General features: G+C 37.5%; 1 protein-coding gene across 4 annotated transcripts in view; it reads left to right on the top strand.

Moving 5' to 3' along the window:
- The first annotated feature begins 13,603 nt into the window (after window positions 1-13,603).
- Window positions 13,604-23,694, top strand: part of PLSCR1 (phospholipid scramblase 1) — a 31,117-nt gene continuing 21,026 nt past the window's right edge. For 2 of the 4 annotated variants that reach the window (XR_004349577.1, XM_032629673.1), the window contains exons 1-3: window positions 13,604-14,927; window positions 21,023-21,048; window positions 23,541-23,621. Coding sequence is in view for 3 of the 4 variants with exons in the window: in XM_032629673.1 (XP_032485564.1) it covers window positions 21,036-21,048; window positions 23,541-23,621 (94 nt within the window). In the remaining variant the exon portion in view is untranslated. Of the gene's footprint in view, window positions 14,928-21,022; window positions 21,049-23,540; window positions 23,622-23,694 lie in introns of those variants that run through there. The other 2 variants (XM_032629674.1, XM_032629675.1) reach the window with 2 other exon arrangements.

The raw sequence follows: 23,694 nt of genomic DNA, 5'->3' as shown, positions 1-23,694 counted from the left end.
TTTATATCAAGCTCTCCTAATTTGGGGACCAAATTCAACACTAGCAAGGCCATATCTTGGATAGTAGAGATGACCTGAATCAGTATTCAAATATCTGTGAATGGTCAAAATTTTTCCAGACTTCCAGAGAGGAAACCTGTCTGTTAAATTTCTTGTTATCCAAGAATTACTCTGAAAAAGATAAATGGTTCAGCATTCATTAACGAACATGTGTAAGAAATTATCAGATACTATACCTATTAAAAATTATGGACTTAAGATGACCTATCTAGAGTAATATTCTTGAACCTGTAGGAAAAAAATATTATATAGATTACCTTTCATTTTACAAGGTAGCATTAATTTCTAATATTTAAAAGAATTTCCAGTAAAAATAATTTTCCTTACTTGGCTTTAAAAATCTCAGGGGCTGGGAATCTCAGAACTCAAATAACTTATTTGATTTTTTCAAAAAAATTTTAACCTCAGTAGAAAAATATATATAAATTATGTTTTAGAAGTTTAGAAATATAAACAAATACAACACACATAATAGAATATAAAACAGGTTTGAGCAATGTTAAAATATAAATGTTTAATCTGTGACTTTAAAAGGTCTTAAGATATTTTAGACCTGGCTATGGACTCTGGCACCAAGGGAAAGGATAGTCTCTTCAATAAATGATGCTAGGAAAACTGGATACCCACATGCAAAAGGATGAAATGGGACCCTTATACTGTACACAAAAATCAATACAAAATGGATCAAAGAGTTGAACAAAAGACCTGTAACCATAAAACTACTAGAAGAAAACATAAGGGAAAGCTTCTTGAGGTTGGTCTTGGCAATAATTTCTTGGATATGTCACCAAAAGCACAGGAAACAGCAGGAAAAATTAAAAAGTGGGACTGCATCACACTGAAAGACTTTTGCAAAGCAAAGAAACAACAAGATGAAATGGCAACCTACAAAATGGGAGAATATATTTGCAAAACATATATCTGATAAAGAAAGGGTTAATATCCAAAATATATTTTTAAATTACACAACTCAGTTAAAAAACAATCCAATTTAAAAAATGGACAGAGGAAATGAATTAATATTTCTACAAAGAAAACATACAACAAACAAGCCTATGAAAAGATGCTCAACATCACTAATCATCAGGGAAATGCAAATGAAAACCACAATGAGCTATCACCTCACACCTGTTAGAATGGCTAATATGAAAAAACCAGAAGAGAACAAGGTTGGCAGGTTGTAAAGAAAAGGAAACCCTTGTACACTGTCAGTTGGAATGTAAATTAATGCAACCACTATGAAAAACAGTATGAAAACTCCTCAGAAAATTAAAAATAGAAGTGCCATATGATCCAGCAATTCCACTTCTGGGTATATACCCAAAGGAATGAAATCAGGATCTAAAAAGGTATCTGCACTCCCATGTTCACTGCAGCACTATTCCCAACAGCCAAAAATGGAAGCAGCCTAAATGTCCCTTGATGAACAAACTGATAAAGAAAACGTGGCATATACATACAGTGGAATATTATTCACCTTTAAGAAGAAGGAATTCCTGCCATTTGCAACAATATGGATGAACCTACAGAACATTATGGTAAGTGAAATAAGTCAGATACAGGTGGATAAATACTATGTGATACCACTTATATGAGAAATCTAAATAGTCAAACTGATAAAAGCACAGAGTAGAATGATGGTTGCCAGGTGCTGGGAAGAGGGGAAATGGGGAGGTGTTAGTCAAGGAGCACAAGTTTCAGTTATGAAAGATGACTAAGCCCTAGAGATCTACTGTAAAATATAGTGCTTATAGTAAACAGTACTGTAGTGTATATTAAAAATTCACTGAGAGTAGTACTTATATTAGGTGCTCTTATCAAAAAAATAATAACGATGATAAATAAAGAGGGCAAGAGTGAGATATTGGAGGTGATGGATATGTTTCTAATTGTGGTGGTCTTTTCACAAATGTATACTCATGTCCAAACTTATCCAGTTGTATACATTAAATGGACAGCTTTATGAATGTCGATCATACCTCAATCAAGTGGTTTAAAAAACATATTTTAACTGCCCAATTTTGTTTCTACTTGAGCAGATAATATTGGTTCACTGTCATATGGGAGGACTAAATGATATGAACTCACTAGTCTGATAATAATTTCAGAGGACAGGAAAAAACAAAACTGGTAATATGACCATGGTCCTGTTCTGACAGGTGAGTAGTAGAAAGAGGGAAGAAAGGAATTAAAGCCCAACTACAAATTACATTTCTTATCTTCGCTATCTTTGTTATCCTCAGTAAAGCGAGTCATGTCATTTTTGGCATCTTTTCTCCAATCTGTTATTAACAATTTCCACAAAGCCAAATGCAGACACCCCCAAGATAATCTAGCTTGCTTGCAAACACTTTGAAATTGAAAAGGGACCAATCTAGCTTGAGGCTGTCATGGTCAGAAAATTGTTTCCTGGAGAAATTGAATAGTCAAAGGAAAATAAAAAACATCTAGATTTTTGGGATATCTGAAAGAAAAAAATTCAGTTTCAACCCATTAACCCTACAGTTAGGCACACCAATCAACAAGGTCTGCTGCTGAAATCTTTTACTGAATATTTTACCGCCTCTGGCATATATATAAATAGGCTATCTAAGGATCACCAGACACCTAAGGCAGGAATCAGACAAGAGAGACAAAAACAAACAAAAGAAAAGCAAAACTTGGGAAAAAAAGATACATTGCTGAAAAAAATAGGAAAAAAAAATCCAAACCCATAATTAATATCCTCTGAGACATAAAAATCAATTTATAAAACAAGAATACAAAACTACAAGGAAGAGTGTTTGGGGTGGTGGGCAGGAGTTGAAAACATAATAGCAAAAGTTTTAAATTAAGTTTGGGTATGAAAGATAAATTGAGAAAAATCCCTCAGAAATTTTAACAAACAAAAAGTACCAAGAAGGAAAATAGGGAAGAAAAGGTATGAGAGGGTAGAGGGGAAGGAAAAGGGAGAGAATTGAAAGAGAAAGGTGAATTGAACACCCTATTAGGAAAGGAATTCTGGTTTACTTTGGATGTTGTCAAAAGTTCAGAAATAACAGAAGTGAAACCAATTAATCACCAGAGTAGTAAAAGTTTTCTGTGCACACACCAGAAAGACAGTTTGAGAATTGGGAACACTCAAATTAAATATTGAATGAGCCTCTGGGTAAATTATTAAAAGTAATGACTAATTTTTCTTCACAGTGATTGGTTATAACCTTAGAATTTTCTTAAATAATAGAGAATTGGTTAGTTGCTACCTCATATCCATTTTGGGAACCAGTTTTAAGTTGTGCTTATGACTCCCAGACACATAAGCAAGAAACGACCGAAGTCAATATCATGAACAAGCTAAATTAAGCTTTGTTTGTATGACTAAACTGATTTTTGTCCCTCAGGGAATTTTCAAGGCTGCTTGTCAATTTGCGTGTGATTTTAACACCAATTAAAATGAGAAGTTAGGGCTTCCCTGGTGGCACAGTGGTTGAGAATCTGCCTGCTAATGCAGGGAACACGGGTTCGAGCCCTGGTCTGGGAGGATCCCACATGCCGCGGAGCAACTAGGCCCGTGAGCCACAACTACTGAGCCTGCGCGTCTGGAGCCTGTGCTCCGCAACAAGAGGGGCCGTGATAGTGAGAGGCCCGCGCACCGCGATGAAGAGTGGCCCCCGCTTGCCACAACTAGAGAAAGCCCTCGCACAGAAACGAAGACCCAACACAGCAAAAATAAATTAATTAATTAATAAACTCCTACCCCCAACATCTTCTTAAAAAATAATAATAATAAATTAATAAAATAAAATGAGAAGTTATATGTGCAACCAGTGTTGGACTCACTGAAACACCAGGCGTCTCTGGTCCAGAGGAAACTAACCTAGGAGGTCATTTTTTATTTTCCAAGAATGAAAGAAGGATAGAGGGAAGGGGATAATTGAAGCATGTCTACTGAATCTCTACGTTCAGTTTCACAGCTCCTGAGTACTCTTCTGTAGAAAAAATGGTCATCTCTGCTATGAAGAATTACAGACAATTTGTGAGACAGTCCTGTAAGTATTATTTGCAAAGCATGGCTCAGCTTTAATTATAAATGGAGATAACGCTCTTATTTTGAGAGATCTTTCTGTATCCCAAAGTAACTGAACCAACTCTATGGTTATTCCAGGCCTCAAAACTTCTCTAAAGAATGGATTCTGAATTTTCACAAACTCTAATCCAAAACAGGTCTCTTCATAACACACCATACTGAGACCTATTCATATCATTTGTAGCTAGAGCAGACCTGTATTTTTTAATTTTCTATGATCCCAAGGATAATACCAAATAAACAAGCATCTTTCTTCCAAATCTCAAAGCTTAAAGTATTTTTTTACAGGCACAACAGATGATAAAGTTTAATTTGATTGATCTCTGAGAATTTGGCCTCTCAGTGAGGGAGTTAGCCTTGCAGAACTTCTGAGAGAGTGCTAAGGTGGGGATCAAGACCGGTCCACATGATCAATCAGCGGCAGCTACTTGATTTGGACTCCCTTATGATACCCAACCACGGCAGAGGAATAAGTGGTGCTTCCTCAGCCAAGACGAGTGAGAAAAGGAATAGGGCTGACTGCCAAGGCTATGACACATCTCACTGCCACCAGCATTAGATTTTATCCAGGAATGACAATCAAACGTGTAACTGGGATGGCACGAGACCAACGTAATCAGAATGGTAGCTGGGATAGATTGTAAGGATTTCTCCCCCAGTTTTCCATTCCCTGGTTAGTTGATCAAACACTTTTCTAGGTACTGCTGTGAAAGTTATTAAGTTTGCTAATCAGCTGACCTTAAGATAGGGATAGTCTTTTGGATTATCCAGGTGGGCCAATGCAATCACACAAGCATAAAAAGCAAAACAGGAAGATAGAAGGCGCAGTACGAAAGATGCAGCAGAGATGGAGGTCAGACAGATTTCAAGCATGAGGAAGATTCAACACACAATTGCTGGTTTTGTGATGTATGGACCCATGTGGAGCTAAGGGTAGGCCCTAAGCTGACAGCCAACAAGGAAATGAGGACCACGCTCTATAACCACAATGAAAGGGATTCTGCCAACAACCCAAATGAGTTTGGAAGTGGGTTCGTTCCAGAGCTTCCAGTTAAGAGCCCTTGATTCAGCCTTTGAGACCCAAATCAGAGAACCCAGTGAAGCCAACACAGACTTCTGACCTACAGAACTGTGAAATGACAAAATTGTGTTATTTTAAGCTATTAAATTTGTGGTAATTTGTTACAGCAGCAATAAAAATCTAATATAAATGCCCAACCTATCAGTAGAACTTGCACACAGGCTACATACAGTAACTGCTAACTACCACCCCTGGCTATGCCATGTAATGTTTTACCTGAAACTATTGTTGCTGCCTATCTAACTACTGAAATACAAAATGTTTGTTGCTGCATATTTCCTCCTACATTCTATTTACAGTCAAATAATGCATAAATTAGATACCTGAATATTCATTATCCACGTACACTAGCCCCATTTGTACAGGTATTTAGTGGCAAGGGCCAATGGTACTGATACCTGTAATAGTAATGATTTCATACCTAGGATTACCTGTAATAGTAATGATTTCATACCTAGGATTCTAATCCATTTAAAACATTCTAGAGGCTCACAGGTTTCATGTAGGAGACTGCTCACAGCATTTTATATAACAATAAAGAATAAATAGAATACATCATGGCACAATTATTACATGAAATATTATGTAACCCTTGAATAGATTTTTGAAGGAAATGATCTCCAGTTGCTAAATGAAAGCAGGATACTAAATTGTATCAACTATCTGAGTCTAATTTTATTAAAATTACAAGTACACTTGCACACACAATGAAGACTGGAAAGAAATACATTATGTTATAGTAGTCATTAATGTGTGGTAGGTTATTAGTAATTTTTACATATTTTTTCAAATTTTTATATATTATTACTTTGCAATTTGATTTTTTTTAAAAACACTGAATATTAATCTGTAGAATTAGTTTGCTACTTATACATATGGCACTAATTCTATATACTACTTTGCCAAATTGACCTTTTAGCACATTGGTTCCCTCATCTTCAAAAATAAATTGACCCAAAGAACCTAACATCTCTTTGAACACAAAAATTCTAAGAATATCTAAGTATAGAAATGCCATGAAAACCCTAGGTTTATAATGTATAGCCCTAGAATCATCACTTGGTCTTCGGCATTTTGCTATATTTCTCCTTCATGTCATCGTTGCCAAAGGTCCTTTATGAGCACTTTGTGAACTCTGAACATGAATCATCTCTTAAACCACAATAAATGATCTTCTTATCATCCTATCACTACATGAGTTTTGAAGGCAATTAAGAAAGTACAAACAAGAGCACAAACTATTGGGAAGTTGCTATCTTAATTTTTCTTTATATTTTTAAAGTAATCTTCTTACATGAATGACAACTACATAGAAGTATTTGTGATTTTCCTTTTCAAAATATTTATGCTCTTATCATTGCCTTATATTAACATTATGCATACCAAAATAAGGTTTGCATATATGTTTGTTTGTAAGAGTTTTTAATTGAATTCATTATTTTAAAAATTATCAAATCTATTTTGTATCATTAAAATTATATTTCAGCCATCTAGTTTAAAACTTAATAAACTCTATGCATATCTGTTTTCATTTTTTAAAAATCCTGTCTTTCATATATTTCATTGTATATGTAGGAGTATAAATAAAATTTCAGGTGGAAGCAAACTTGGTACAATTCTTTTTTTTTTTTTTTTTTTTTTTTCTTTTTTTTTTTAAACCTACATGTTTTTTTTTTTTTTTTTTTTTTAAATTTATTTATTCATTTATTTATTTTTGGCTGTGTTGGGTCTTCGTTTCTGTGCGAGGGCTTTCTCTAGTTGTGGCAAGCGGGGGCCACTCTTCATCGCGGTGCGCGGGCCTCTCACTGTCGCGGCCTCTCTTGCTGCAGAGCACAGGCTCCATACGCGCAGAGCTCAGTATTTGTAGCTCACGGGCCCAGCTGCTCCGTGGCACGTGGGATCTTCCCAGACCAGGGCTTGAACCCATGTCCCCTGCATTGGCAGGCAGACTCTCAACCACTGCGCCACCAGGGAAGCCCGGTACAATTCTTTTGGAAAGCATTTTAGCAAGATACACAAAGAGAATTAAAATGATTAAGCAATCTGACCTCAAAATCCACCTGGAAATTTATCCTTATGAAATGATTCAAAAGAAATAAAAGATCAATGATAGATATTTACTTCCATTTAAAAAGCTTTCATTCAATTATGAGCTTAAAAAATCTATTAGCATTCATCCTGAATTGTTTGAATTTCTCATCTACACAACCCAGATTAAACCTAATTTCTTAATGTACTAATTTGCATTAACCCTCTAAGCCTAAAGAATGCATTAGAAATTCGGTACTCAGTGAAGGAATGGTTTGGAATCTATTTACCAGACTAATAAGTGCAAATAACATTCCTTGAAATATCACTATATTTAAGTTATTACCAATGGCTATGAAACTTTTTTCTTCACTATTATCTCTTCAGAAATGAATATAAAACCATATAAATAAATGCAATTCCTGTTCTGGTATGAATTTAAATGATATTACTTTGCAAATGAATTCAGTTCACCATCTGAGTTTGCAAATATGTGCTGTCAATACCAAGCAGTTTCTTTCTTGTACCACAAAACAAAACAAACAAAATAAAACAAAACAAACATAACAACATCATTATTGGAAAGATCAAGACTAAAGTTTTCTTTTTTGAAAAATGTACATAAAATGTTGAATTACTAAACTGGTGAAAGAAGAGCTAACATTTAACAGAACCATGATTAGTTGTTGCCGTATGTTGTGGTTTGTTTTCAATGTTGATTCCACTGGTAACTTGATTGTAGGTGATACAAACAAGCAAAGATGTGATCAGAGGAGAAAGCAAGAAAAGGGCAAACATGATAAAGTGTAATTAAGTAACTGAAATTTTTATCTGTTGACCTTATATAATATACTATCTATACTGAACTCAGATTGACATATGACATTCTTAATATAATGACTTATTGAGGAGATGAAAGCATTATTGACCTGCTATGGGGTTTTGTTTGTAATGAGTTACTTTGTTTTGTTTAAATTTGGCATTCATAAAGGAGTATGACACTCAGACTCACCCTCTGACTCAGTAACCAGATATTTGTACTTCATAAGCAAGAACCCTTATAATCTGAATATGAATTCCTCAGTTAACAGGGTTTCAAATTGTTCTTAGAGTTTTATTAAAGTGTCTCTTCTCTTGTTTTCGCTTGTGATACATCCAAGAAAGTTAATGTTTTCAGTTAACAAAGGGTTAGTCCAATGAACTTGATCCCCTTTAGGATTTTTCATTACATCTTCATGGTTAGTAATCTTACAATTGCTTATAATTACTTTTAAGTAAGCTTAATTAGCAGTCATTTTATTTACTTTAAAAAAAATCCTAAAGTCGTCTATATTTCATTGTCTTCCTTTTTATTCCGTAAACCATTGAAATATGGTTTCCATTCCCACAATTCCAATAAAATTGTCCTTGCTAAGACTGGTAATGGCCTTTATACTTGTTAGACCATCTGGAAATTGTTAAATCTTTAACTGACAGCCAGGACAAATGTATATTAAAATATCTCTTGTGCTCAGATTCCTTAGATTTTTTTTTAACCTAATAATTATCTCTTTAGATGGTTATTTGGTATTGGCTAAATAAGTAGAAAATTTAGGCCCCAGATCTGACTATTTTGTTTTGCTGGTTTGGATTTGGGGTAAGTGAAAATTGTTTGACTTGTGCAAAGTGAAGAATCAAAACAGATAAGCTCATCAGATGGTGATTGATAAAGCTATAGCTACAACTTTAAACCTCAGGAAAAGATTCAGCCCTGCACCTCCTTGCAGGACAACCTGGTGCAGCAGCCTGGCCACTCCCACCCTGTTCACTGAAACACAGCTCTCTATCTCTGTCTCTGTCTAAAAAATATGGGAATTAGTACATTACAGGGACCTGAAACTGTAGAGCGAAATCTTACTTTCTTTCCACTCTGCTCATATCTACCTACTAAGGTTCCGATTGTGGATAAGATCGTGGGATATATTTTCTGTTTAGTAACTTCCCTTCCCTGTAATGAACTGGGGAAGTGGAGGGCACAATAAATTAGGCATTGTGTTTAACCAGAAGGTCTCTTTTTCTTGTCATCAGGTGCAAAAACAGGACATGATCTTATGACCTAAGTGCAAGACTCAGCCACCGCAACAATAATTTCTCTTATTTCTTGCAGTTGTGACACAATAAATTAGGCATTGTGTTTAACCAGAAGGTCTCTTTTTCTTGTCATCAGGTGCAAAAACAGGACATGATCTTATGACCTAAGTGCAAGACTCAGCCACCGCAACAATAATTTCTCTTAGTTCTTGCAGTTGTGACACCATTAAAAGTTTCCCATTAAAATTTAAATTTAAAATTTTTTTTTTTTTTTTTTTTTTTTTTGCGGTACGCGGGCCTCTCACTGTTGTGGCCTCTCCCGTTGCGGAGCAACAGGCTCCGGACGCGCAGGCTCAGTGGCCATGGCTCACGGGCCCAGCCGCTCCGCGGCATGTGGGATCCTCCCACACCGGGGCACGAACCCGTGTCCCCTGCATCGGCAGGCGGACTCTCAACCACTGCGCCACCAGGGAAGCCCTAAAATTTTTTAAATTTAAAAATGACACCATTAAATTTTCCTCATTAAAAGTCTCTTTCTCTGGGCTTCCCTGGTGGCGCAGTGGTTGAGAGTCCGCCTGCCGATGCAGGGGACACGGGTTCGTGCCCTGCTCCAGGAAGATCCCACATGCCGCGGTGCGGCTGGGCCTGTGAGCTCTGCAACAGAAGGGGCCACAACAGTGAGAGGCCCGCGTACCGCCAAAAAAAAAAAAAAAAGTCTCTTCCTCCTTAGTTTCAGGAACATTACACTTCTTTACATGGCGCTCCTTGTCCTTCCTCCCTTTCAGTTTCTTTCAGGGAAGGGTACAGTACCCACACTCATTAAATTCCAGTGTCTCTCATTTCCATCCTTGACCCATTCCTCATGCTGCAAACTCAGTGGTGTGGGTGTTTCTATAACATCAATTACTGTGCATATTTCAAGTTCTCTCAACAGGTAGGGAGGAATATCTTAACTATCTATCTTAACTACCTACCCATTGTCTCCACTTTGATGTCCCACAGCCATCTCACACTCAACAAATCTAGCTAAACTCTACTCCTATTCTCATTCTCTGATGTCTATATGTATGCACTAGCATCTATTCAATTGTTCAAAATGGAGACATTCCCCATTCCCCTAAAGGGAACGGGAAATAATCCCCTTCCCTTTCTCTCCCCCAAATCTGTAGTCACCAAGCAGCACCTGCCCTTTTATTTTTTTTTCCCATCCTTGGAATTCATCTTCTCCTTTCCAACTTCACTAAACACCATCTCACTATTTTTTTCAGGATAGTATCTTTGTCACTAAGATGATCTCCTTTCTTCTCCTACTCTACAAATCATTCTTCTCTCTGTCACAATTCAGTCTTTCTAAAACAAGAGCCTAATAGTGTCTTTTTCATACTTAAAATTATATCATACTTCAATCCAGTCTCCAAGATCAAACCCAATCTCTTCCGCACAGTGTATGAACTTTTACTTATGCTTCCTGCCCAACCTTTCCAGAATTGATTAGTTTGGCTGATGATAGCTCCTATAACAAATTTTAATGGCTTTTATTAATACAACTTTCTTTTTCTTTCCCATAACTATCAAGGTGAGAATTTCTAGTCTCTGGGCAGCTTTCGTTCACACAGTGTTTCAGGGCCACGAAAGCCTCTGTTTTGTAGTTCTGTCATCCCTTAGGGTCTCAGCATCTTCTGCAACAAGCCAATGGGAAGGAAACAGTATGGTGAAGTAAGATCCTTAGTTTGGAAGTAATACCTTGGTTTCTTCTCACACTCTGTTGGCTGAAATTCAGTCATATGGCCAAATAGTAGCTGGACACTTGTCAGCAGTAGTTCTATACCAAGGAAGAAGGAACACAAATTTTGGCGAACAGTTCATTTTCTCTGCGTCAACATCAAAAGTCTCCTTCCGTTCCCTATCTTGCTCCCTGTTGCATGGCAGCCATACTTAACCCTCGTACTCCTGAAATACACTATGGCATCCCTTGGCATATGTTGCTGCCTTCTGCTCATGGCTATCTTCTATTCACCTTTAAAAATGCAGCTGAGAAATCTTTTTGTGTAGAAAGCCATTACAGAACTCTTATTTCTGGATTAATAGCCTCCCTATGTGTTCTATATTTTTTTGTTGCAATAGGTGCTTGGAAAATCTTGATAGACTCAGTTATGTACATTTTAAGTTCAAAAATGTTCATCTCTCTTCTCAGTAAGACCTAAAAAATATGAGTGTTGAAAATGAAACCTGTCATTTGGAGCGATTCTTATTACAAATTTATGAAAATATTTTTGGTAAAGTAAAAGGATTTATGATTTTATAAATAGCTGTTATCATACAACTGGTAATATACAATTTGTCAAACAGGAGCTTTTTTTTTTTTTTTTTTTTTTTTTTTCCGGTACGCGGGCCTCTCACTGTTGTGGCCTCTCCCGTTGTGGAGCACAGGCTCCGGACACGCAGGCTCAGTGACCATGGCTCACGGGCACAGCCGCTCCGTGTCATGTGGGATCTTCCCAGACCGGGGCACGAACCCGTGTCCCCTGCATTGGCAGGTGGACTCTCAACCACTGCGCCACCAGGGAAGCCCAAACAGGAGCTTTTTGTGTGTTTTTCATCTTAAGTGAAAACCTGTAGAAGATGGTATAAAAATCTTTTGCTTAATAACACTCACTTCCTTATTTTTCTGAAGAGACACCAGACAGCATCTCTCAGCTTCCTTTGCAGTTAGGTGTGGCCATACATTTGAGTTCTGACCAAGGAAATGTGGACAGAAATGATGTGTCTCAATTTCAGATCTGGCCCATATAAACCTCTCATATGCAACCAACTTCTTTCCCCTGCAGACTTAGTGTCAAAGTCCAGAAAAATCTCGAAAGCCATATGTTAAAGATGTCAGTGTTTCCATGAGCCTGGGTCCTTGAGTGATGCTGTAAAGCAGAGCCCCCGGCCTACCAAAAGGGAACACTTCCATTTGGCTGTTATGTCGTGAAAAAAAAAAAAAAAACTACTTTTATTATGTTATGTCATTGAAGTTTTGAGGTTGATAATGCCACCAGCATTATCCCAAATTATACAGCCCAGTGTTGATGACTAGAGAATTCATGTTTGGTGATCTCCTGGAAAATTAAAAATCTTTGCTAACATTAATATTTCAAAATAGATAAATTTGCCTGACCAATGGTGAGCCTGAGGCACTCAGATGTCAGGACCTTCTGCTGCTTCCCTATTGTACCAATTTCACCTTGGGGCTGCGGGACTCTCTTGGAGCTATCGGCTACAGCAGTTGGCCTAAACAAGAAAACAAAGAGCAAAAAAGAGGATTTTGGAAAGAATATATTAAGATTCTCGGTGGTACAATGCTAAGATTATTTTTAAAATAACTTTAAACAGCTTAAACAAAAAGAATCATGAAGAGCTATAACCATGGTGTAAAATTATAAAGACATAAACCCCACCATGCAGAAAAGGACAGCAGTACAGAATCCTGTTTATTTTTAGTATGCAATCAGATGAAAAACAAAAATAAATATTCTTGGTGAGTCCATAACCACAGCCAGCTTACACATAACAAATCATCTGGAACTATGTAAGTCAGGGTCAGTGCTGTGGCTCAAAGGGTCATTATGCTCCTGAGATCGTTCCACAATTCCTATATGTATGTGTGTGTGCATGTGTGTGTATGTAAGTGTGTATACATGTATGTGTGTAGGTATGTACATTTGTATGTGTGTATATACAGAAATATATATATATATACACATACATATATAAAATTAGGCAGGAATGCTTTTCTCAAAGTCCTCAAGAAGATTTTTCCTCAGCCAAATCTGAGAAATATGCCCATGTGTGCACCAATCACAGGCAAAGGAGACAGGCCGGTGTCAATACAATTGTCTACCAATGAAAATTCATACTTCGGGTTAGGACACTTGTTCCATGAACACATTGCTCCCCAATACGTAACCAAAATAGGATTCCCTTACCAAGTGGTTCTCAAAGTGAAGTCCATGGACCAACATTATCAGCATCACATGTGAACTTATCAGAAAAGCACATTCTCAGGCTCCATCCCAAACCTACTGATTCTGAAAAATTGAAGATAGGGCTTTACAAATTGAGTTTTAACAAGAATTTCTGGTGCTTCTGATGCACATTAAAATTTGAGACCCACTACTTTACCATATAAAAGCAGATACTGAGTTTGGGGTAGGCAACTAATTGTTTATGCTATGCCTGGACATTTTCTAATTAAAGATATTTTCTAATTAAAAGTACTTTTCTTTAGAGATCATAACAAAATGAAAGCAAATACAGTTAAAACAAAACGAACAAAAAACCAAAGACATAAAAAGCACAAGAAGAACAAGAAAATGTTAATGTACAGAGGGGAATAAAATCTTAACATGTTTGAGAAAATGGAAAGAGGCAGATGTGGTAACTATTTTATAACAGGAAGTTACAACGTGTGTATAGACAGATGTAAGAATAAAGAGATCCAACTTACTACCACAGAATCCCAGAGAGACTGAGGACTTAGTGACTTCAAGTAAAAGAGAGAATAAAGTTGAAAATTAAAGATCAAAATGAGAAATGCTTGAAAGTCTATATTCACAGGTCTATTCACCAGCCCTCATTCACTATCGCCATGGAGAGAATGTGGTAATGGTATATACCACCCTAAGCAAGGTGTAGGAGCTTTCTTCTGTTTAAAAGATAACAGAAACTTCTAGAGATTCAAAAACAATATTCATGGAGGAGGAGAGGTTGAAAAAAAAACATTGAAAATGGAAGGTACTGGATCTCTCCAGTTTTCCTATTCCTTCTGCAGCAGATATCAGCAGTCAGAAAGCTAAATGGCAAGGTACATATCACTTCTTTTCTCCATATCCAGCTTTGTTTGGAAGATCATGTGTTACTTTGGTAAGTAAAAATTTTACTAGAAAAACAACAACAATGAATCCTTCAGGTCAACAAATATTTTCTTACTGCGCCAGTTTGCCAGTAGTGACGCTGGAAATAGTAAACATTCTAAACACATCTGGTTGATTGGACTCTCCAAAGGAGTTAACATCATTTAGCGGAAAGAGAGAGACAGAGAGAGAGCGAGAGAGAAACAGAAAAGACACCATAAAGAAAAACAAGTTTGACTCGCCCTATTTGTATTCTGTACCGCTTCCTGCTTCCTGGCGAGGCCACCCCGGGGTCGGCCACTCCCCTGTTAATGACCAAGTTCCAGCTGGTTTCGACCTCCCAGTTCCTCGCGGCCCTGAATCTCAGAACCAACGTTTTTGGAGCCTCTCCACGGGTCAGAAAGGGAGCTGACAATCTCTCCGCGCTGCACTGGGGCGGCGGTCCCGCCTCCGGGTCTCAAGTCTCCCGCAGCTACGCGGAAGCGCCAGTCCCGGGACGAGGGCGGGAAGCCCCTTTGGAACTCACGATCTAGGAAACGAAACCAGAGGCCACGGGTTTCGTCACCGTCACCACGGTCTCTCGGAGGTCTCTTTCCTGGTAACTTCAGGGAAGGTTGTGTAAGGAGCACTCTTGACTGCGAAGGGTCGGAAGCCGAGCATCGGCTCCGCGCCCGGGTTCCCCGAGCTCGTCTCACCGCAGGCAGCGCCGGAGCTGCGGCGGCCACAGGTTGGTGGGCGGCGTGCTCGGTCTCCTCCCGCGGGTGCCGGGCGCGGGGCTGGCGCGGGTTCCCAGGCCGGGCGGGGGGCACTGGGGGCTGCTTGGGAGCGAGGGGCGCGAGGGCCGGCGGGTTACGTTTGCGCTGAGGTTGGGGGCGGGGGGCTCGGGCCCCAGCGGCCTCGGGAAGCGGCCGCAGAAGCCGACCAGGGACTCAGCAGGGAGCCCGGCTGACCTAGTCCTATCCCGGCCCGTCCCAGGACCTTTCCAAGGCCAAGGTGTTTTCTGCCTGAAACCGCCTTGTAGGTTCGAATGCGCTTAGTCCATCTCTTAATAGCGCGGAAGTGCGCTGGATCATGGCCAGAACCTGGGCTTAGCGGTATCTGCGAGCACTTAGGGGTATTCAGAGGGACGATTAATAGATCCTGCTAGCTGTCGTTGAACAGTCAGTATTAATGAGGAGTGTGGCTGCGGCCAAAACTATACTAGGCACCCTGGGACACCAGACGAATTGGGAAGACAGGCGGTTTATCACATAGAGGCTAAAGCCAGTAGCTCAGGAGTCCACCTGCCTGACTTGAACCTGCCTCTACTACTTAGTATCTGTGGACTCCCAGACAGTTTCTTCCTACATGTTCCTTCCTTGGCTCATTTCTGAAACTGGGTAATGATCAAAAGTTACAAGAGTTAGAGTGTGACGTATAACTTTGGCACTGCAGAGTGTACTCAGTAAACATTAGATTTATTACTTTAAATATTTGAGCAAGTCCTTGATCCTCCAAGCTCACTGTCTGGTTCCCATGTGGTTTTATTTAGACAGCTATTCCAGCAAATCCTGGAATGGCCACTTCCCAGTTCCGGGAACAGGCAGTCAGTGTTTCTCCTAGTTGAGCAATTTGAGATACATGGTTAGTGCAAGTGTTACTTGCTTAGTGTGAAGTATCAGGAGATTCAGGGTCCCCTTGTTCTTCCTGGAGCTTTCTTAACAATGGAACTTTCTCTTAATACCACCCTGGCGAGTATGACAATTGTAGGGCTTTGAACACTGAACAAACACAAGGAAATGAAAAATAAATGAAAAGGGAAGTGAGTGGGTTTCTGCAGTTGGATAGAAGTGTCACATGAAACAGCTGAGTCACAGATTAGCCAGCCTTCACATCTGTAAGGTAACTGTCCTTTCTGACTGAAGGAAGTGAAATAATACTGTACACAACTATTGAATCAGCAAGCACCAATTAAGCGTCTTGTCCTGACAGGCCATGCTCTGGCCTTTGAGAGCTTAGACAGGAAACCTGTAAGAACTGTTCCCTGTTCACCTCTCCATCCTCTGGTCCAGTGATCTCTCTCCTTCTATGCTCTGTGACCCACAGATCTTTATTCCCTTGAATGAGCCAAGCTCCCTCCCTCCAGCCTCAGGACTGCTACCTATGCAGTTCCCCCTGCCTCTAATGCCTCACCCCATCCAAATACACACCTCCATAGCCTAGTTGATTTTAAACTGCCTTTGGCTCTCAGATGTGACTTTCTGACAACCCCACTACACTATCTAAATTAGTGCCTCCATAACTCTTTTTATAGAACCATTATTTTTATTCATAGCGCTAGTATTTGTAATAATATATTGTTAATTGTCTGCCATTTTGTTCTAGTGATTGTTATAGTGCCTTACATGCTCTGTGCCTTCAAGCAATATTCCTTAGAAAGAGGCACAAACTTTATAGTGAGTGACTATTTACAGACATGTTTATATGTGTATATGTGCATTTATATATGTGTACATGAGTGTGTATACTGCATTTTCTGTAATAGTGCTAAATTTTAAAAAACCAAAGCATTATAGTTAAGCAGTGCTAACTATTGTGCTTTCCATTTTTCAAATTTTGAAAATACTAAGTACTTACAAAAAACTCTTGCCTGGCCTAGTAAAAAAAACAAATAGGCAGCAGTAAATTTGAAATTCCTGCTCTCTGCCTTACATAAGAAAAACACCATAAAGATAGTCTATTAACAAATTTCACTGAAAATTGGTAATTTGGGATAATGTTTTTTTTTTTTTTTTTCCAGTGAATCAAGGACATGACTGCAAAGGAAATGAATTGTGAATCATTCCTATGAGCTAGTTACTGAGCTGTATGACATTAAGTAACCATTAACCTCTCTGGCCTTAGTTTCCTCATTTTTAAGGAGGAAAGGAAACAACACAAATTTGTGAGGGAGCTCTCAGTTGTCAGGAAAGGCTCTTCAGGAGTAATAAAGCAACCAAACTAGGATAGCTGACATAAAGATTAGTTTATGTGTCTTTGGTCTCTTTGGTTTAGTTGCTAGTTTTGTACAACACTTGACTACCTCTCTCTCAGTTGGTCCCAGCTGATGAAATGTCTACGTTGTTCTTCAAGGTTTACTATGAAATGCTATCCCAATGTGGTTCTGAGCATATTTGTTTTGATTTCTTGAATCTAAAATACAGAAGTGGTATTTTATAGGCAGAGTCTCTCTTATCAGGTTCCTTGCACTGATGATGGCCTCAGCCACCCCACTTCGGTCCCCTGTCTTGGACATACGTGTACTGGTATACTCAAATCCTCACCAACATCTTGGCCACCTGTTTGTGTGAACCTATCTGTTTTTGCTCTGCTTGTGTTTTACCAAAACCACAGTTCAACAGATGAAGTGCTTTTGACCTTAGGTGTTAACCTTTCTAAATGCATAAAATTTACCTACAAACATAAGCTGAACAACATGGAAATTGCTTGATTTGTGACTTACCTCAGCAAGGGTTGGGTTCTCCACTAGCTCTAATTCCTCCCCTCCCCCTAGTCTAGTATCTCATTTTCATTTATTCATAGGAAGTTAGGGATATAGAATTCTGGGATTGTGTTTAGAGCAGTAAAGTTTTGTTAAAATAATTAAGGACACATATCTCCATCTTGGGACTCTGAGAAGAATGTCAACTGGCTTGGTTTTTGGCAGTTAAGTAAAATTGGATAAGTAACCCAAATCTAGTTTATGCCTAGTTCATAGGCTTAGTAGTTTCAGGATCTTTCAGAATTAGGGATGTTTCCCCTTTGGGTTGCAGGTTTACTTTAATATTTTTGACGAAATAAGATAGAAATTTCAGGACCCCAAGAGATGGGTCAAAGGGTTTCCTGTAATATGAATTGTGGAGCCACAGCTGGATATCACGTGCACTATTTCCCCTTCTCCCGGGTGGTAGAGGTTTATGATTATCTAGTATCCCATAGCACCAATAGAATAGGTCTTAATGGTGTCTGATAGAATAAATTTAACAGATACATGCTTATATGTATAGTATATGATGCCTTAATTTCCTCAGAAGCTCTCATTTAACAAGTTAGGGCAGATTATAATTTGGAATTCTGTATTTGTCCTGAAGTAATTATGATTCCAGTGGTACAATGTATAATATGACTTCATTAGAGTTCTTTTTCTTTTAGTACAGGATAAGTATGATTTTCTTGCAAGTCTTGCTGCGATTTGTTTCTTACTAGGAGTAGTGGAAGACATTATTTAAAAGTTATAATATTAAATTAATTAACTAATAAATTAATTCATCCAGGACACACAGCCCGATCATTCCCAAAACTGAGTGATGTTATGTCTTGTAATAGAACCATTAAGTTTGAGAAAACCAGAACATCCTTAAAACAGCAAAGGAGAGCAGACAGGGATGAACATGGGGGATGTCTTTAGTCCACAAGTGCGTTATTCTGCCTGTGGCACACATACAGGTTCAACTGTCACTTCACATTTTGCACCAGAGCTTATGATGTAACATTTTTCATGCTTGAGATATTAGGAACTTGTGAAAATTCTAAAAACTACAGGAAAATGAGGACCCAGTTTATATACTGCAGTAGTTTTGCCAACAGGTACTCATCCTCACAAAACTATAGTTTAAGACTCAAAATATTGTGACCAAGTAGGAAGGAAAGAGTAAATATGAACAAATGAGCTCTGTTTGAGTCTGTTTCACTTCCTTTCCTTTGATTTCTGTGCAAGGAGAGAATTATCTCTGGCTTCAGGAAAAGTAAATACTCATATTCATAGTTGGTACTCATTCTGCAAGGACTTGGGTACTTATTGCTCCATTGCTTAAGAGCCTCCACCTGTTCCTAATGTGATGCATAGCACTCGTGTATGAATTCCCTCTCTTTCTAGCACATTCTTTATTTCTGACTGGCACTGAATTTCCCAGGCTCAGACAACTAAATGCTAAGAAGAAATATATTTTAAATTAAAACTAAATTTTTTTTCCTTTCAGATGTATAGACTTGCCCTCCAGAAACTATGGAATTTTTTTTGCCAATTCAGTGATTTGTTCACAAAAATAAATTGTTTAATTCTAAAAATTAGACCTCCAGGTATTATTTAGGATTTTTCCTTGAACTGAGTACCCTTCTGACATTTTAGGCAAGGCAGGAATGACTGAAACAGTAGTCCCTTAAAATTGCTAAGTTGATTGAAGGGCCATATAACATTTTTTAAAAAAACTAATCATATTATGAAGTGATCCTATGAGAAACAGTAGTTAAGTAAAATCTTGAGCTGTTTAGTCCAGTTTGTTAACTAAGGGATACTATGCATTTCTACTCCAGAAATGGAGTAGTTTTTAAATGTTTTATGTATGTTAGGGTATTGAAGATAATGGGTATGAATTTTAATATAGTCTTTGATCACAGAACTGCATGTTGACAAAAGTAATCATGGTCTATTGTATATAAGAATTTAGTCTCCTTTCTTAGTTGTCCTTCATATTATAGAACATAAAACACAATAATGGCCTTTGGAAACTTTTGGTATGCTTTTGTTACATGTGTTTATTAGCTTATTGTTCACCTTGAATAACTGCAGAAAAACATAAATCTTAATCTTTTTGTTCTTTTGTCCTGAGGAGGTCCATAGCACTTGGTTTCTGACCAGTTAATGCTAACAGGGTAGTATTGTTCTAAGAAAATCCAGGAAGTCAAATTTGTAACAAAAAACATATTTTTAAATTTATTCCAGGGCCAAGAAAACCCATTACTGAACTCTTTGAGTATATATAATTAAGAGGTGACCGTAATTGGAATATTCTTAAAAGTTTTACTATATTATTAAATTTTATGCTTATAACAGGCAATGATAAATCAATAACTTTGAAAAGGGGAAGAGGGATATGGTTTCTTCTTGGGAACATTGGATTTTAGTTAAGGATATGGAAGGATCAGTTGACTTTTATTTACCGTTTAGGATAACACAGTAGAAGGAGCTAGTAAAGGGGCAGCAAAAACTGGAGAAGGCCTGGGAAGGGTAGAGCCAATTCATATTAACTGAGTGGCAAGTTTTTGCCTAATGTGTTAATTGTAATTAACAGGCAGATAGGGGTTGGGATTTAAGGTGGAGAGATAGGAAAAGTAGTGACTGGATAATTGTGGGAAAGACTAGGATGGGATCAAGGCAGTAGAAGGCAGAAGTATTGAGTATAATGTTTTTTATCATTATATTTCTGTAGAAATAAGCAAGACAAAGTTTCAGTTGGATTATCATGGTGTTACAGGTACTATAACCCCTGAGTATATGTTTTTAGGCTAAAATCATGTATTGATACACAAACAGGGGGTCAGGCCTTCTCAAATTTGTTGCTGAAGCTGGGCAGAACATGTCCTCAGGACCTGGAATTTCCAGAGATATTTACAGCAGTGTGACCTGATAGCTAACCTTTTTCCTTCTCCTGCTGGACCACACCTGCAGCCCAGCCCTACAGCTGGATGCTGGATTGCATGCTCCCTGTAGATTGTGTAGGTTGGAAGCCTCCAGTTTTTAACTGGAGGGCCTTGGGTTCACAGTGTTTCTGTCTTTCTGCCTCATTGAACCCTCTCTTCCCAAGATTTTTAGAAATTGTTCACCATCCTGGACTGACCTACAACTTGTAAAATCCTACTCAGAAACATAGCAGCAGGGAATACAGTCAAGACTGAAGGGTTTAAATGACCAGATTCTGGAAGACTAGATGAATAGAGGAATATCTCATGTGTATATAGTTTCAGAGTATCTTGTTTCAACTGTCATATTTGAATTATATATTTATATCAGGTCTTCTTTTTCAGAACTGTTTAAATCATGGACAAACAAAGTAAGTAATTTAAGTGTTTACTTTCCACCTATAATGTTAAATCTCTTGTTAATGTGTTATTTGTCATAATGTTCTATTCAGTTTCTGAAAGGATATAATTTGCTTTGTGTTGTTTATGTTCCAGAATCCTAAGTCTGGGCCAGTGTTTTGGCTATAGAGAAGATGTACACAAATATCCATAACCACTAATTTTTCCTTTAAAAATAAAGAAGCCTTAGATAAACCTAAGAAATTTTAGGCTTACTGGGAAATATGTTGTATAATTTATATTACATTTCATCTGAATCAAGTTTCCCTTTTCTTTGTGCATTTTATATACAAAAAGACTGTTCCCATCATATTGTTTAACAAACAATGACTTTAATATGCCAGGACATTGTAATAAAATGCTCAGATACATCCCCAATATATATCTCATAAAATACACATGTGAATAGGTTTAAATAAATACAACTTTATTTTATGGCTTTTTTTTTTCAAGAAAATTCTAAATAAGATGAGTATTAACCAAACATGTAAAAAAAGACTTTGTCTTTTAAAAAATTCAAGTTTCTGAAGAGAAAAAAAATCCTATGGGAAAAATAGGGAAAACAAAATCCTGTTTTCTGAAGGCTCTCTATTCTCTATGTTTGTTTAGATAGCTAAAGAGATGTTTATCTCTACCACAATGCCAGCCTTGCTACATATACTAGATATTCTTTAGGACCAGAAACCTTGACTTTTCCTTCACGAAGTTTCATGATTTTTCTTAATGCTTGCGATACTAATTTAATTTTATTAACAATACTTACTTTACTTTTTAAACGTAAATTTACATAGTATTAAGCTATTTTCTTTGCTACAAAAATAGGATGCTTCAAATCACTTAAAAAAAATCATTGGGTCATGGTGACAATTACCTTTTAACTCTTCAACTTCCTATATACAAATGCATGTGTTTGTATGTATATGTGTGCATAAATTGAAATAGAATGTATGGATGTATATAAATATAGAGAGAAATAACAATAACTTGTTGACAATATGAAAGTCCTGTGATTTTTGTAAGTTATTCTAAGTTGCATTTCACAAATGCAGAAATCCATCCATAATTCATATGCTCTCTGATCTACTTGAGCACTCGCCCATGCATTTATTTTCTCTTTGTATAAATTCCCCTGGAATTCCTGAAACCTGGATCGCTCTAGTACCAAAACCCCAGGGATTATGAGCTCCTAATTTCTTGAATATGTCAACTCCTTGATATGTGTGTATATTTACTCTTGTTTAAACAGTGGTACCTGTTAAGAGGTGCCAAAATGTGACATATCATTTAAGGATGGGTCTTTAAGTCTTTCAAGACCCATGATACATACAGGAAATGTGTCAGATTAAAAGTTTGGTCAACTTTTTCTTCTGCACCGTTGCCATGTCCCCATTATTCAAAAATAAACTATTTTGAATTTACAGTTAATAAGCCATAGGGAAGAGACGAGAATATGGTGTAAGTGTAGTGTCCACTGGACCATAAATTCCATGAAGGCAGAGCCAGTGTAGCCGGAGAGCCTAACTGAGGGTGACACAGGGGATGCTAGTATTAAATATTTATTTTCTGGCCAGGGTGCTTGCTAAAGGAATGATTAGATAAACACAAATATGAAGAACTAGGAAACTGAACCATTTGTACATACGTATTAAAGATTATTCAAACTACATTGATTAGCAGATAACAAAAGTTAATATGTTTATTTATTGTAACTAAGTCAGTTATGATTTTTGTAGTTCAAAATCAGTCAAATACTGGGAATTTCCTATAGTTCAAACTTAATGGGGTAGTTCCAGAGTAAGCATAAAAAGGATATTTAAATACTGAATTGTATGTATTATTTTAAATATTTAAAACATAATTCTTATAGCAACAATTATAGATATCTTTAAAATCACCTATTATCCTTCTATTACCAAACCCACATCCAACTAGGTTCATTTATCTCCTTCTTCACAGTCTATGTAGTTGTTGTTTTTTTTAACATCTTTATTGGAGTATAATTGCTTTACAATGGTGTGTTAGTTTCTGCTTTATAACAAATTGAATCAGTTATACATACACATATGTCCCCATATCTCTTCCCTCTTACGTCTCCCTCCCTCCCACCCTCCCTATCCCTGAGAAAACCATAATTCAAAAAGAGTCTATGTAGTTTTGAAACAATCTATTTTTCCTAGTAACAACAAAATCAGTGTATGGGAGAGAACACTCATCAGGCATATTTGAAAACTAGAAATTCAGCCCCAGTAATTAGCTGCCTATTTTATCAGAAGGGAATTTGTTTGAAACAAGATTCTACTGCAGACTAACCCTGATAACAGGCATAGCTTTTGTTAAGTGAAGAATTCACTTTGTTTCAGTACAACACAGGAGCATATAAATGAAATTATCTAAGAACAATGCATTTTTTTTCTGATATGTATTTTTTTAAGAAGATATATGTTTACCTCTCCTTGAATTGCAGATGTGCAAATGAATGATCCTCACCCAGGAACACAGTTGCCAGGTGGGTATCTCCCTGAATATCCTCCGGCAGCTTTCCCAGGTAAGACACTGGCTTAAAGAATAAAAAAACAAAATTTATGAGTTATTGATATTCCCCAAAGGGTGTGTGTGTG

This window comes from Phocoena sinus, chromosome 4, assembly GCF_008692025.1.
Source record: "Phocoena sinus isolate mPhoSin1 chromosome 4, mPhoSin1.pri, whole genome shotgun sequence".
NCBI classification, from domain to species: Eukaryota; Metazoa; Chordata; class Mammalia; order Artiodactyla; family Phocoenidae; genus Phocoena; species Phocoena sinus.
The sequence above is the reverse complement of the archived record's forward strand: the minus strand, read 5'-3'. Positions and strand labels throughout refer to the sequence as shown.